The 15,807-nt window shown below is 32.6% G+C and overlaps 1 protein-coding gene across 1 annotated transcript in view; it reads left to right on the plus strand.

The window, feature by feature from the left end:
- LOC117117592 (amyloid-beta A4 protein-like) overlaps positions 1-14,764 on the plus strand; it is a gene marked incomplete at its 5' end in the record, with an annotated part of 18,878 nt that extends 4,114 nt beyond the window's left edge. Inside the window, 6 exon segments of the mRNA XM_033261939.1 lie at positions 6,072-6,304; positions 7,804-7,962; positions 9,845-10,073; positions 10,719-10,922; positions 11,339-11,451; positions 12,058-14,764. Coding sequence (XP_033117830.1) covers positions 6,072-6,304; positions 7,804-7,962; positions 9,845-10,073; positions 10,719-10,922; positions 11,339-11,451; positions 12,058-12,312 — 1,193 coding nt within the window.
- Positions 14,765-15,807: the final 1,043 nt, after the last annotated feature.

The following is a 15,807-nucleotide window of genomic DNA, read 5'->3' on the forward strand; positions in this document are numbered from 1 at the left end:
AGAAAAATGTGGGTGTGGTTGGGTGTCAATTAAAATGTTTCGAAAGTGGCCCAGGGGGCGGAGCCCTCGAAAAATATGACAAGTTAGGGGTTTCAGAGGCTTATTTAATCATTTCATTTTCATTTATTTCGTCAAACAGAAAACAAAATATACAGAAATAACAATACCAAAAATCAGAGACAGGATAAACAAAAAGCAAACTAAATTGCTGTATAAAGTTTCTCCACTGATTTAAGGATACATAAAATATATCAATAAATCTCTGATCTCTGGAAGTAAAAGCGATTAAAAACAGCAAGGCACAGTGCAGCGCAGCGCAGAATTTACATATAGATATTACATATAGATATAATCGATTTTACATATAGATATTCTACTAATAATATGTAGAAAATACACACAATTTTTTTCTCCCCACTTGTGATTTTTCTTCTTTTGTGGGGGGGGGAGGAGGGGAATTTTCCCCCCTCCCCAGTACATGCCTCCTTCCACCTTGGGAGTTCTTATTTCAAATCTCCTAAAATGCCAGGATCCTTTTTTTTTTTATCTCTGAACACAGTTTCACTTTCTAAACCTCATAGTGCAACATGTTGTACATGATAATGCATAATACTGTAATGAACCATGGAGTGGCTTCCTCAGCTTTTAGTTAATATGAGCATCCATACCTACTGTGCTTAGGTCTGTTGAAGGGCATTGATTAGCTACTAGATAGTGATCAATTATGCTGTTTTTGCAGCTTTTAGGGCCGCAGTCCCTCCTGCTAGGTTGTGATGCAAGTTAAAGCATAATGAGTGGTCTGTTTTCTTGACATGGCTGTCAACTAGTTGTTGCTGTAGACAGTAGACAGTATTATTATAACAGAACTTTGTTTCGTTTTGCATGTGCCCTTCTGGGTCATAATCTAGGATTGCTGTTTGTTTTTTATTATTGTTTTTGTACTAATAAAGTGATTTAAATAATAATAATAATAATAATAAAAATAATAAAGTAATGTTAATAATAATAATAATAATAATAATAATAATAATAATGAAAAACTCATTTTGGCCTGAGGACGAGTTTACAGCCCGCTTGTGAGCTTGGGTCACAAATGTTATAATTTACTTAAATAAGCTATAAACCACATAAGTATGTTGCATTTTAATATGTGAGCTGAGAATTACTTTTCTATATTTCAGTATTGCATTTTAATGTAACATACTGTAATCTACATGATCTGACAGTTCATGTTTAGATATAGATGGATTAGGATTTTATTTCCACTACTCTATAAATGATAATAATGATAATGAAACATAAAGCGTCAATATCACTATACCGCAGTCAAAATCAAATGCGCTGTGCTATCAGATATTGATTAGTTACGTTTAAGGACAAGCTTTAAAAATATTAACTGTTGCCTGGCTGATTACTATACAGAAATTAAAAACATTAATGATATGATGGTGATTGTTAATGTAATTATAATTAGAATATAAATTAAGGATTTCTTTTAATTACTAATTAATTGTTAGTATGTGAAAATTCCAATAGTAATTTGAATTTGATTAATTCAGTCTTATATTGATGATTGCACCCTAATAAACAATTTCATGTTATTGTGATGAATATTTCTGTTTGGCGCCCTCTATAATTGGCCAAGCCCTTTTCTTAACAGCAGAGTGCAACTATAGTATCTTTAATCATTTTAGGGATTTTTTTCCATTTTTGCCTTCACAAAAATTGTAGCATTTGAAATAATTTTAAGGCAATCTGCATCGCATAAGAAATGTCTAGTCACCTTTATAGTAATAAAGAAATATATAAACATAATAAGGTTGATTTTTGTAAATCCAAATAAAGAAGAATACTGAACCTTAATTACACTGAGATCCTTATTAATAATTTGTGAATATGAAAATAAAGTGAAAAAAATGATGATCCTAAAAAAAATTATTTGATAAAAACAAATGAATGAAATGGAATAAATAATCTTTAATATGAAAAAATAATTGGATGAAAATTCAAAATTTATTTGAAAGCATCTTCCTTTTCTGATTTTTTTTGTCAATTTAAAAACAAAGTTATAGAAATTTTAGGAAAGATTAGTCTAAGTGATTATTAATGGAGTGAGCTGAAATTACAGAAAGTGAATGTGAGAGACAAGATAATGAATGGCAAGAAGAACACGACAGTAAACGAAGCAGTGGAATTCTCCATAGCAATTATATAAATCCAATTTGTTATACTAAATGTTAACTGTGCAACCGTCTTACTGCAATCTCAGACATGAAAAGCATGCGATGTCAATTCCATTTTTACCTCTTCAAAAAGCATGCAGTGTCAACTCCATTTTGTATCTCTTTTTAAAGTCTGGTGTCAATTCCATTCTGTACCTCTTTTCAAAATGTGTGTGGTCTCAACTTCATTCTATACCTCTTTTCAAAAACCGTGCTGTTTCAACTCCATTTTGTACCTCTTTTCAAAAAATGTGCAGTGTCAACTATAGTACATTCTGTAGCTCTTTTCAAAAAGCATGTGGTTTCAACTCCATTCTGTAACTTCTATTCAAAAAGCCTGCCATGTCAACTCCTTTCTGTACCTCATTTCAAAAAGCGTTTGGTTTCAATTCCATTCTGAACTTCTATTCAAAAAGCTTGCTGTGTCAACTCCTTTCTGTACCTCATTTCAAAAAGCGTGTGGTTTCAACTCCATTCTGTAACTTCTATTCAAAAAGCCTGCCGTGTCAACTCCTTTCTGTACCTCATTTCAAAAAGCGTGTGGTTTCAATTCCATTCTGTAACTTCTATTCAAAAAGCCTGCCGTGTCAACTCCTTTCTGTACCTCATTTCAAAAAGCGTGTGGTGTCGACTCCATTCTGTACCTCTTTTCAAAAAACGTGCTGCGTCAACGTGATTCTATACCTCTGCTCAATAATTTTTGAATAAGCATTTGTGATTTATGCACTGTCTATTCTAGCACAAATTTTTTATTAAAACATAATACAAGTTTAACCATCACATGCTAAAGTGTGTACTCATGTATATATTTAGAGAGAACAAAACATATTGTTAGAGAGCATTTGCACATAGGCTTGAAGTGTGGATATAGAGAGAATGCTCTGATAATTTATAGTGATGTTCATTGGGGTTATGAAATGCTAGGAAAGTCATTTATAATGTTTATTATAATAAAATGTAGCATTTGCCTGGCAACATAATCAGTGTTAAGATTTACTTTACCATGTATATGTTAAAGATTAAAACACATATTCCATTACTTCACGTAACAAAAAATTTTATGTAACTTACATAACCTATTATGGTACTTTAAATAGAATAACATTACGTTACAATGAATACAGACTGGGTTTCGCTCTGGACATTTTTAATTTTGAAACATAATTTTAGTTTATATTACCCTTCTATTCTTGATTTATTTTATCTACAAATAGAATACACATTCCATTACAATATAACACATCACAACATAATGTTATCTTTAAATGCAAATTAGTACTGTATAATAAAGTGGATGATTATAAGGACAAAGGAGATGATGATAGAGAGTGGTTTGATGATGGTGGTGTTGATGGTGATGTACCAGTTGTGCTTGTAAAGCTTTGCCCAGACTGTTTCCCATATATAGTCATGATGTGCCTATATTTGGTGTCATCATGACCATATTTAGGCATGTCACATGTTTTTGTCAAACAAAATTTGATAGTCTGGTCAGGTATTGCAGTACCAGCCAGCATTAGCAAGACTGTAGTTAAGCATATGTGGCAAAGACAAGCCAAACCAGTCACTCGTTGGAAAAATCAATTTTTAGTTATTAATACAGGGTTTAACAGTACAATGTGAGTTATAAAATGATAAAAAAATCATTTGAATCCGACACTTTGTTATGAAGTTACATGAGTTTAAACATACAGCTGTATAAAGAACAATATTTGAGAAATCAGCCTTCAAAGTTTACGATTTTAGGCATTTCTTAGGCAGAAACCATCACCAAATCATTAAAAATTGTTGTTTTAACATTTAAAATGAGGAAAATAACAGCATAGCATGATGTATAGATATATAAAGGTAAGTTTAGTGCAATAAAATAGATTTCCAAAATGTTGACATTCCAGCATGTTTTGGCCATTATCTCCAAAACAAGATTTGCGACGAGTGACTGGTTTGGCTTGTCTTTGCCACATATAGTGTTGTTATAGCAAGACTCATTGGGCATGTAGTGTTATTATAGCACCAGAGAAAAATAAATTTTTGCTATATACAAAACCTAATATAAAGCAAAATCAAGCAATTTCTTGATGTAGAATTCCAAAATATAGTTTTTAAAGTATTCTCCCTATAAGCCCACCCACTGGTTTTTGCAGAGTTTTTGTACGTGGTTGATTCACAAGAGATATTGTTGGCATTTTAACAAATCTAGAATGTTCACTTCGATTCCTATTTATGTTTTATGCATATTATGCATGGAGGAGTGCCTGTAATATTTTGCAGTTAGTCTCCCATGTGACTCTTCTGTTGACTGATTGCTTTATAATCCTAAGGATACCTTTACATAGGATGATCATTTACCTACAGTTACTGGTTTTTTTTCTAAATATGCATAGAAAATTGCCCTTCACTGGCAATTGTATTTTTCTGTTGTTATTGCTGTTATGAAATAAATACATCTTTCTTCTCTCTTTATTGTATAAGCACAAAAATAAATACATACGGATGATATAAAATAGAAGCCAAGAAATAGACACGTCTAATCAAGCTTGGCCCATTTCTTAGCTAAACCCCTTAGCCCGCCTCCTTCCAGATTAAATTCCTAATCATTAGAACCATACTTTTAAATTGATAGAATCTTATCTCCAAAATATACTCAGCCTAATATACCACAAATAATATTAATATGTTTAGCTAATTAATTCTTAATCATTTCTGTGGAATTAAGCTCTGTCAACACTATCAAATTTTGTGTGACAAAAAAGTGTGATATGCCCATATATAGGCATGATGACATCACACCATGACCATATATAGGCATAGCATTACCATATATGGGCATGTCACATTTTTTTGTCAAGGAAAATTTGATAGTGTGGATAGAGCTTTAAAAATAATTAAAAAAAATTGAAATATGATCTGTAGTTATTAATAACATGTAGGATTATATATGTACCCAGAAGACTAGTGTTATTATTTGTCATTAGACAGAATCTCATGTCCCTTTGAACCTGTGACCTTTTGAACCCATCATATCCGAATCATTCAAGTTATTTCAACTCATAGAGCGCATAAAATCTCAGTGTAATGCACCATAGATGACAAAAATACTAATAGTTTACTAGATAAATATTATTATTAGGTAGAAAAATGGTAAATGAAGGTAGGTAGAGAATACACTATTATAATATTCACTTCTATATGATAATGATTCTCATTTTAATTTCATTTTATGAATAATATACAAGTATGTAAATTTGAAATAAATTATAAAAAATGCAGTAAATGGGAATTTAACTTAGATGTTGATCATGATCATCTTCTGGTACTGTACGTAACCTCTACTGGCACAACACTAAATGTTATGCATTCGTATATTAGCATTTAACCTCTGCTTGATTTGTTTGCATTTGCTGGTCTTATATTTTATTTAGTTTAAATATCTAAAGTATATGTGTATTTTAAGTCCATATTGTCATATGTATCACATAAAACACTTTCTATAATCACCTCATCCTTTGGATGGGACGTTAAGTTGTGTGCACAAACTATACTATTGGAAAACGGGGAGGGGGAGAGGATTGTTTCCTGGTCTGCTGACCTTAGTTGAATCTGCACTGTGGCTGATGCAGGTCCCCAGGGCCAAATCTAAATTTCGCTGATTAATTTCAACAAGGACCATAAACAGTATATACTTTTACATTATATTTTTTATGTTGTTTTTAACTGGTTTTGGATGTGAAAGGAATTATTTAATATAATATGTTACATTGTTTTAAAGAGGCAAATATGAGGAGGACTACATAAATATTATTAATCAATTTTAATTTTCAATAACATGCTGGTTTCCTTTGTCAACAGTAACTGTAACGACTAAGGAACCAATCACAAAAGACCCGTACTTCGACCGAAAATTTGACAACACAGGAGACGAGCATGAGCAGTTTGTTAATGCACGCGATCGTATTATCAAAAACCAAGAAGGCAAAATGTCGAAGGTAATGAAAGATTGGCAAAATGCTGAAAAGAGTTATGAGACAATGATGAAGAAAGACCCTAAGGCGGCTGAACAAATGAAGCAATCCATGACACAGGTAGGCCTCGATGTTAAACGTTATGTATTTATGTATTTATACCTCACAAAATACAACGGTCTGTATGCACAAAAAAAAGTGAACAGATACAATTAGAAAAATAAGCTAGGGAGAACTCCACACCAGCACCTAAATTGTAGTATGTAGATTGGGATACGCCCTTGTCGCTTACTAGGGATCCGTCAAAATTTACCCTGTCCAGCACCAGATGAGGCTCAGCCAACCCAGGATGGCTGAGACTCCTCTCCTAATAGAACTTAGAAAAAAAACTAGCTGATAAGGAATGGAAAAAGGGAAATCAAAGAGAACAAAACAAGAGAGTTTTTATAAATTATATTTAAACAAAGAGATGGATGGCGACCCACGTATAGATAATAAGAATTCCATAATTTAGGCGCAGCAACCATGAATGAATGCTACCCTACATGACTTTAACCTCCAGGGTGGATGTGTTTTATTCTGGATTAATAACACTGTCTGAGAACACTTCTTTATTTATTACATCATTGTCATGCTTAGCAATGTTTTGTAATGTCTACTTGAGAATGACGCTGGAGAGTATGGGGATTATTACCAACCCAGTCCCTTGATTCCAGAGCCCATCAGTGCCTGATTGCATGCCACATCCTTCATTCTATGGAACCATCATCATCGTCAAGAATATCATTATTATTATCACAATCATCATTGTTGAAATTTGCATCATTATAAGTTATCAACCATATCACTATGAACATCAGTGTTTTACTCATCATCATCATTGTCAATAACATCATCATCATTAACATCTTCCTTCTACTTCTCTCACCCCATAGGAGAGCAGCGGCATTATTACCAACCCAGTCCCTTGATTCCAGAGCCCATCAGTGCCTGATTGCATGCCACATCCTTCATTCTATGGAACCATCATCATCGTCAAGAATATCATTATTATTATCACAATCATCATTGTTGAAATTTGCATCATTATAAGTTATCAACCATATCACTATGAACATCAGTGTTTTACTCATCATCATCATTGTCAATAACATCATCATCATTAACATCTTCCTTCTACTTCTCTTCCTCGCTCTTGTTATTCCTCATTCCATTCTTCTTCCTCATCTTGGTTAAAATCATTACTACTTCAGAATATTGCTACCTCAAAGCCTATGTCCAGACTATCAAATTTTCTTTGAGAGAAACATGTAACAAGCCTAAATATAGTCATGATGACCATATACAGTATGTATGTCATGACCATATATAGGTATGTCATGACCATATATAGGTACGTCATGACCATATATAGGTACGTCATGACCATATATGGGTATGCAACATTGAAATATGATTGGATAGTGTGAACAGGGCTTTAAGATAATGTATTTGAACACGGTGACTCCAAAATTAATTCTCTACTTGCACAACACTTGAGAATTGTTTAGTTGCTCCTTTCTAAAATTATTTTTTTGGTCATTTCATCAGCTCTAATCAAACCATTCTTTCTTTGCCAGCAATTCCAAAAGACTGTGAATGCTCTGGAAGTTGAAGCTGAATCTGAACGTCAAAGCCTACGTAACGTGCATGAAGATCGCGTCAGCGCTCTACTGACCGACAGGAGAACGAAAATCCTCAAGAAACTGACAACTCTCATCGGAGAAAAGCAACCAAAGGTAAATTTATATAAAAATAATAACATTTAAGCTCTGTTGTGATTATCAAATTTTCTTTGACAAAAAACTGTTGTATGCCCATATATGGCAAAGGCAAACTAAACCAGTCACTCATTGCAAAAATCCATTTTGAGTTATTAATACAGTGTTAAAGAGTAAAATAAGAGTTATAAAATGGTAAAAAATTTGTTGAAATCCGACATTTCCATTTTCAAGTCACAATCGTTTAAACATACAACTGTTTAAAGAACAATATATCAGAAAGAAATCAGCCTTCAAAGTTTATGATTTTGGGCATTTCTTATGCAGAAACTATCATCAAATCCTTAAAAAGTGTTGTTTTAACATTGAAAATAGGGAAAATAACAACATAGCATGATGTATAGATATATAAAGATTAGGTTAGTGCAATAAATAGATTTTTAAAAATGTTGACATTCCAGCATGTTTTGGCCATTTTCTCTGAAACATGATTTGCGACGAGTGACTGGTTTGGCTTGTCTTTGCCACATATGTAGTCATGATGTGGCTATATATGGTCATGTGAATCAAACATACTGTCAAACATTAAAATAATGATTAAATTGTTTAATTTTTAAGTAATGTTTTTTTAGTAATTGATTTTTTTCATTTATTGTGAATTATATAATTGATTCATATATCTTTTAATTATTTTCACTCGTATTGTTTTCAAAAGCTGTTTTTTATTGAGCGGTTTTGATGCTGGACTAAAAGCTAAATTGTCGCATAAATCTCTGAAGCAAATTTATTTCAAATTTCAACCAGAGATTAACTAACGCTTGAAATCCACAATGTGAGAAATTGACGAGTACATTATGTCCATAAAATGTAAGCTGATTTAAGCAAGGTATCCGCGCACAAATAAATACACCGCACTTTATGTTGAAGTCGCGCTAACCAGTTAAAAGCATTCTGACTTATATGCAGGTGTAATGGATAGGATTGTGAAGCGGACTGTTGCAACAGCAATTAATATTATACAGTTTACAATAAACTTAAATCATCTTGGTTTGGTTTGATTTTTTTTTTTTGAATGTGAGGATAATGTTTGAAAAGTCTTACACAATTATATATTGATTTACACTTTATGTGTCTAAATAAAATAAAAGCTTGACTACATTTTATATAAAGTATAAAATGTATATGAAATTAATTTAAATTTGAATATTTACTGATTAGCGAAGAAAGATTTTAAAATGAAAAAAAAATGCAAATAGATACAGTACATTTGCCAATTATGTTACAGGATGGAGTGAATAATGCTCTATAAACTAAAGCAGTGGTTCTAAAACTATGGGTCGTGACTCAAACTTTGGTCACCAAATAAATTATAGGGTCACAAGACTCTAGTATTTTTTTTATTGAATTTTGTATCATGCAAAAGTTTGATGAAAGAAATCACGTTATAATTACTTAAACCATTATCACCTTCCGTTTTCTGCCTACTGGCAGGTTTCAATTTTCTCTATCATATGATATACGTTTCATGATGGCCTAGCTTTCAATTTTTTTCCTTCAGATCATCTAACAACATTACTCGAGGTTGCTTTCCCTCTACTCTTCCTTCAATAACATATCTCAAAAGACCATCTCCTCTAAGTGTTTAAACATATTACTTCAGTTTTGTGTACAAGTTAATGACCTTTTTTAAGTTCTGTTTTTGAATGTCACAGGGAGCAAGTTGCCTGGATGGATGTTTTGGGTCATTGGCCAAAATGTTTGCAAACCACTTAACTAAAAGCCTACTGCACATAAGAGCTATCTACTTATGTGACAAGCGGACATCTCATTATATGAAGAGTTGTAGTCATAAAAATAAATAATTTATAAGAATAATATGTTTTTCTATTATCTACTGTAGGCTAAAGCCGTTCTACATGCTTTGGCAAGGTTTGTAAAAGCCATCAAGAAGAACAGAGCCCATATATTGAACCACTACCAACATCTCCAAGATGTTGATCCAGCAACGGCAAAGGAAAAGCGCCCTCTATTGCTGACAGAAATGCAAGAGATGGATGCGTCTCTGGAAAATGCTATTGATATGATTAGGAGAAAGCCAGATGTTTATAACATCATAGAAACTGACATTGGTAATTTTTTAGTGCTTTTGTCTTACATCTGTTTTCTGTTGCTTGTTCATGATTTATTCCATATAGTCATAAATCATTCATTCATCAGTTTCCTTTTGCATTCAACCACTTACCATATTTTCTCACATATAAGGCAATCCGCATATAAAACGACACTCCCAGTTTGAGAAGATTTTTGGATGATTTGTGGATGTCGGGCGTATAAGACAACACCCTGTTTCATCGTCGGAATTCCTACTTTATACTACTTTGTATGGTCTTGATACTGCATCTGGGGCATGTAGGGCCAATCTTCCAAATAATACCATTTTATGGGTTTTTTAAATGTTCATCAAAATCTTATTTCCCTGCATTAATGGCATTCATTCATACTAACAGTTAGCAGCTTCATTTCATTTGTTACAGACGATCTGCACATGATCTATTTGTATGTGTTGAGTGTATAAGATGGCTCCCTGTTTTTGGATTTTAATTTGCTATTTTAAAGCCTCGTGTTATATGAGAAAACATACAGTGTTCATTGTCATCATTATCATAATCATCATCATTAAATAATTTAGTATGTAGTTACTTGTATTTTGCTTAATATAGATCTCAATGATTGATACAGAAATATTTTAATCTCTCATTTCACCAAAAATACAGATGCATTGGTTACTGATGATACAGAGCATATTCGACCTCTCCTGCGTGAGGAACCGGTTCCACCACAGTTTGTTGGTCAAAGACAACCTAAGGTCAATCTGTTTGATAAAGTGACTGCTCCAAAATCAGGTGGTGCCAAGTCTGTGGCCACTACAAAGATACAGCAACCAGATCCAGCACCAACTAAGCCACTGAAAACACAAGGTACAAAGTAATTCAGATTAAGCTTTATGTGCCATATAGTGCTAATCGAACCCATAATGGGTGCAGCCATTGTTTTTAATGGTAATGTCTATATATATATATATATTTTCATTTGTGCTCCACATGTGTTCCGACAGAATATAGAAAAAAATTAAACAACTTCAATAGTAGATTTAATAGTGTTCTTAAAGTCTACTATTGAAGTTGTTTCATTTTTTTTCCTATATTCTGTCTTAGTGGCCAATGTAAAAGTATTAAAAGAATATAGGAACATACATTTTTCTAAACACAATGTATTACACCTTTTATATCATTAGCAAGGTGAAAACTATTTTTTTCAAAATTTGTTAGCTTGAATGATGAGCTAAAATGTTCTGTGTTTCTAAGATGTTCCGTGCTTTCTTTTGAATCCACAGCTATTAAGAAAATCCCCGGCAAAGCCATCATTAAAGAGTTCCAGTCACAAATGGTAAAACGACCGCAGAAATCTAGTTCAAAGAAACTGGCTCCCGCTTTCAAAGACACAACAGTAAGTAATCAAAGTGATTTGGTTTCTTCAGCAGTATTTTAGAGATGCAGAAGAGAAACAGGGAGAGGGGAAAAAAGTGGTGAGGGGAGTGGAGAAACGAGGAATTTATATTATTGTTTCAGAAAATCAATGTAGGAAATAACATTTTGTAATATTGTATAGTTTGCTGTCTTGAGTGATGTTTTGATGCAACCTTTTGACATAATTTTTCCTCTAATCTGTAATACTTCTTGCAAGATACTTGGCTTCTGTCTGTTTAAATGTCCTTTAAATATAGCCTGATAGAATGAACTTATAGCCTGGTGTTCAAGATGCTTGCCTTCTAATACTACAGGCTCTGGTTTTAAACACTGCAAGCTCCAGAATAATTTTTGAATAACTTCACTCCTTAAACCTTTTAATGAGATTTAGTTTAGAGTGTGTAAAGATAGTCCCATCACATATGTTGGATGCAAATTAATTAAATTAATCAGTTTAAAGTAGTTCTTCACAATACACCACTATGCATATGCTTTACAATGTACTTCCATACATTTGACCCTCATAGTTATTTTTTAATGTGGAATTCAAGCTTTATAAATATGGTGTTTTTTTTTTAATCCCTAGGCTACCAAAGTAGGTGCTAGTACAAAGTTTGGTGCCCCTGTCGTAGCTCTTGGCCTAGCTTGTGGTATCATTGCAATCATCATGGTAATTGGCGCTGCCGGTCTTATCATCCGACACAAGTCACGTCGTGTACCAGTCAACCAAGGATTCGTAGAGCTTGACCCTAACATGACCTTGGAACAGAAACACATCGCAATGATGCAATCTAATGGATATGAAAACCCCACATACAAGTATTTTGAGGTGGATAAATAAATGATAAATATTGATAAGATATCAAGGCCACCTCATCAATATTCATAATCACATTCAATCTGGTGTTTAAATGCAATCGTAGCTACTGACTGGTTAATAATTAAATTGTTTAGATCAAAACATAACTGTGGAATAGTTAAGTATATGCATGACTTTCAATGACAATCATCTTTATTCATTAGTGTGAAGATTTTGAAATATCTTTTACATTCATATGAATAAAGCTTATGTGACATGGACAATTAAATTGGCTGATTATTATTATTCATATCATCAGGTCATGCATATTCATATCGTTAGGTCATGCATATTCATATCGTCAAGTCATGCATATTCATTCAATCTGCTTGTCTGTGACTGTGATTACGTCCTTATAAATAATATTAATGTTTGTATTTGTCACAATTTTCATATTTAAGTCGACATATGTAGTATATAACTGTTGTCTGAAACCAATATTGATGTTCCATAGAGTTTTATCTTATACATATTCATCAGCTTCATGAATAATTCATTACATAAGCAGCACATTTCTCATTTGTATTCAAATATTTATTCATATTTATTAACACATGTTCACACAAATAACGTTCTATGAAGCACTGGTATATATTGTTCACCCTCCAAAATAGACACCTTATAAACATTTATGATTACAGTATTCATCATCTGTCTCATAAATATTCATGATATTTTTGTATTTAGTTCATCATGACTTCAGTATTTATGAATATTCATCACTGCTCTTGTCCAATCGTAATCAGTGTATTCATCTAGTAATGTGCATATTCATCACCAAGTGAACTAGTAACATGTCAATGTGGTCATCATTTGTACAATGCTGTGTAAAGTTCTCAAAGAAACAATTTTGGAATTTGTATTTTTCGCATAATTTTCTGTTTTGTGAGAGAAAAAAAAATATCTAAGATAAATTCAGGATCATACGTACTGGATTCTCAATCGATATTTTCTTTCCCAAAACATTTTGTTCACATTGTGCCAAAAGTGTGAATTGTACTTAAAGAGATAATGAATATTTATTATTATTATTATCTGTCAAATTTAGTGAATCGAAAGCGAGGACAATTTTTGTGTTTTACTTGATTCATGAGTATAAGTGCAAGATTTAATATTCATGTGCTATAGTAGACATGCTATAGTAGATATGCTATAGTAGACATTACGAATATAAGAAGAATGAGATGAGGTGTGCTTCGTCAGTCACTTTCATTGGAGAGGGAATTATTTTAACTCATTTGAATATCATGAATAATCATTTTTATCTAATTTTTTATGAATATTCATATTAGACTTGTAAGATACGATGGAGTTGTGAGGTGGTCATGTATGTAGGCTACAGTGTATTGTAGATTCGCTGTGTTTTCAGTGTAAATATATATAAAAAAAACAATTTGAAATAAAAATGGGTCTAAAGATTATGGAAAAGCTGGACTTGTCACCCACAATGCTATATCTGTCAGTTTCCTATGTACAGTGGCAGAACGCATACCCTTAAGAATTAACAGTTGTAATAAGTACATTCCAGTATCAGAAATCAACAGTTCTAGAACAAGGCAATTATTTCTGTTTTCTACTAAAGTCCTTACTAAGGTATTTTTAATTTAATTTTAAAAATATGTTGTGGAAATAAACTTGCTTTTAAATATTGAACTTAAATTTTGCAATCAATCATGGAAAAAATCATTTTTGAAAGAATTACCGAACAGCAACAGCTGTTGAAGCAATATTTCAACCGAATCAGTAATAATCATTAAATTTTTTGTTTTAGTGTAGTTACATTTTTTGTTGGTATTTAGTATGATTTGGTTCATCTCGCATGAGAACATTTGGCAAAATGACAACTACTTTGAAACATACAAATGTCAAAAGCAGTATTTTTAGAAAGCGCCCTCTAACATTAGGTGTTGTAAACATGATTTTTGTATTGGTGTTTGTGTTGAAAGCTCCTGTGAATATCAGCTCTGTTGAGTGGGATTTTTCTCATGGAATGTAAGTTAGGGGAATGTGAGATTTGCCAAATCTGCATATATTTTGCATGCTGTATTCACTCTAGATGAAGTATAAACATGTTTGTCAGCAATTTTTGATAATTAGTTATAGAATTTAGTTGTTGAATTGATAGTAAGGAATTTTTTAATTTATTCGTACCCAAAGTATCAAGATTCATAATGCCGAACTGAGCTTCAGTGATTGGTTGTTTGGTTGAAATATGTGGCATGATGTATTGTCTCCATGGTTAACATAAGTGAGGATTACAACTCCATTTTTTTTAATCAAAAATATGCAGCCAAAATGTACCATGTATAGTTGATTTAAGTGGTTTGCCTTCATTTTATCATTTTAAATGCTTGTTGAATTGTGCAAGAATTGAAATTAACAACCGACTGTGCAAACAAAAGTGTCAATAAAAAAAAGCCTGTTTACCCCGAAATGGTATTTACTCATTCTGTTTTGAATGGCATTACAATCTAGACAATTACATTATCATATTTAAAAAGTAGAAGACATTTGCTTGTTTTGTTTATTTATTTAGGCTGAAGGCCAGGGATATTCCAAATAGCAAACTTAATCACTTTTCTAAGTATCGTATCCCTTTACAAGACAAATATAAACAAAAAAATGCTCTACATAAACTGTCTCATTATGAGGCTTAGGGAGTGGAGATGTTTTGGTCTTGAGAAAAAAAAATCTTGTTACTATGACAGGAATTAAACCCAGGACCTTGGCATTGGAAGCAAGCATCTTCACCACCAAGCTATTCAACTCCACTACCATGTAGATACCTCTGTCAAAAACGGCACACTGAGTTAGGCTTTGCGTTATCCTTGGTGCAGTGATGTTCAATGTAGTTTTGTATGTTTAAGTCTGACTTCAAATTCACAGTTTATAGTCCCTTTTTATTATTCAATTCGAAGATGTCTCTCTTAGCCAGTAGTATTTCATTTCAGGTATTCAATGTCCATGTAAACATGAACAAAACATACAAAAAACAAGATGTTTACTACTTGAGGATATGCTAGCTTTATCAAGTGGGTTCAAGTAATCTGATCATATTTACGCAAAAGAACATAAACATAAGTAAATATATATAAAGTATATAAAAAACATAAAGAAAAGTAAATACTGTATGTAAACATAGGAAGCAACAATGAATCCATAGTGGCTTTAGGATATACATTTGTGTGTTAGGAGCGGGAAAATCTGCCTGACAAGAATCGCAGGGGTTTGGCTGGCAGGGATATGGTAAAGACACGGTGGGGTCCAAATGACTTGGCGACTGGAGTAACTAATTTTGAGCCATTTTATTCTGCTCCAAGAGACGTTTTAAAACATATTGTGGGCAAAGAATTTGTTTAAATTTTTTGGGGGCAAGATGAGTGGAACTGAAGGGGACTGAGGGTAATGTCACCATCCCATAATGATGTGATCTGCCCTATCCGTCCCCAAAAATTATATTATGCTGGTGTTGAAGTT

The sequence above is a fragment of the Anneissia japonica genome, unplaced genomic scaffold, assembly GCF_011630105.1.
Source record: "Anneissia japonica isolate Jap-2015-1 unplaced genomic scaffold, ASM1163010v1 scaffold13104_len81497_cov225, whole genome shotgun sequence".
Lineage (NCBI taxonomy): Eukaryota > Metazoa > Echinodermata > Crinoidea > Comatulida > Comatulidae > Anneissia > Anneissia japonica.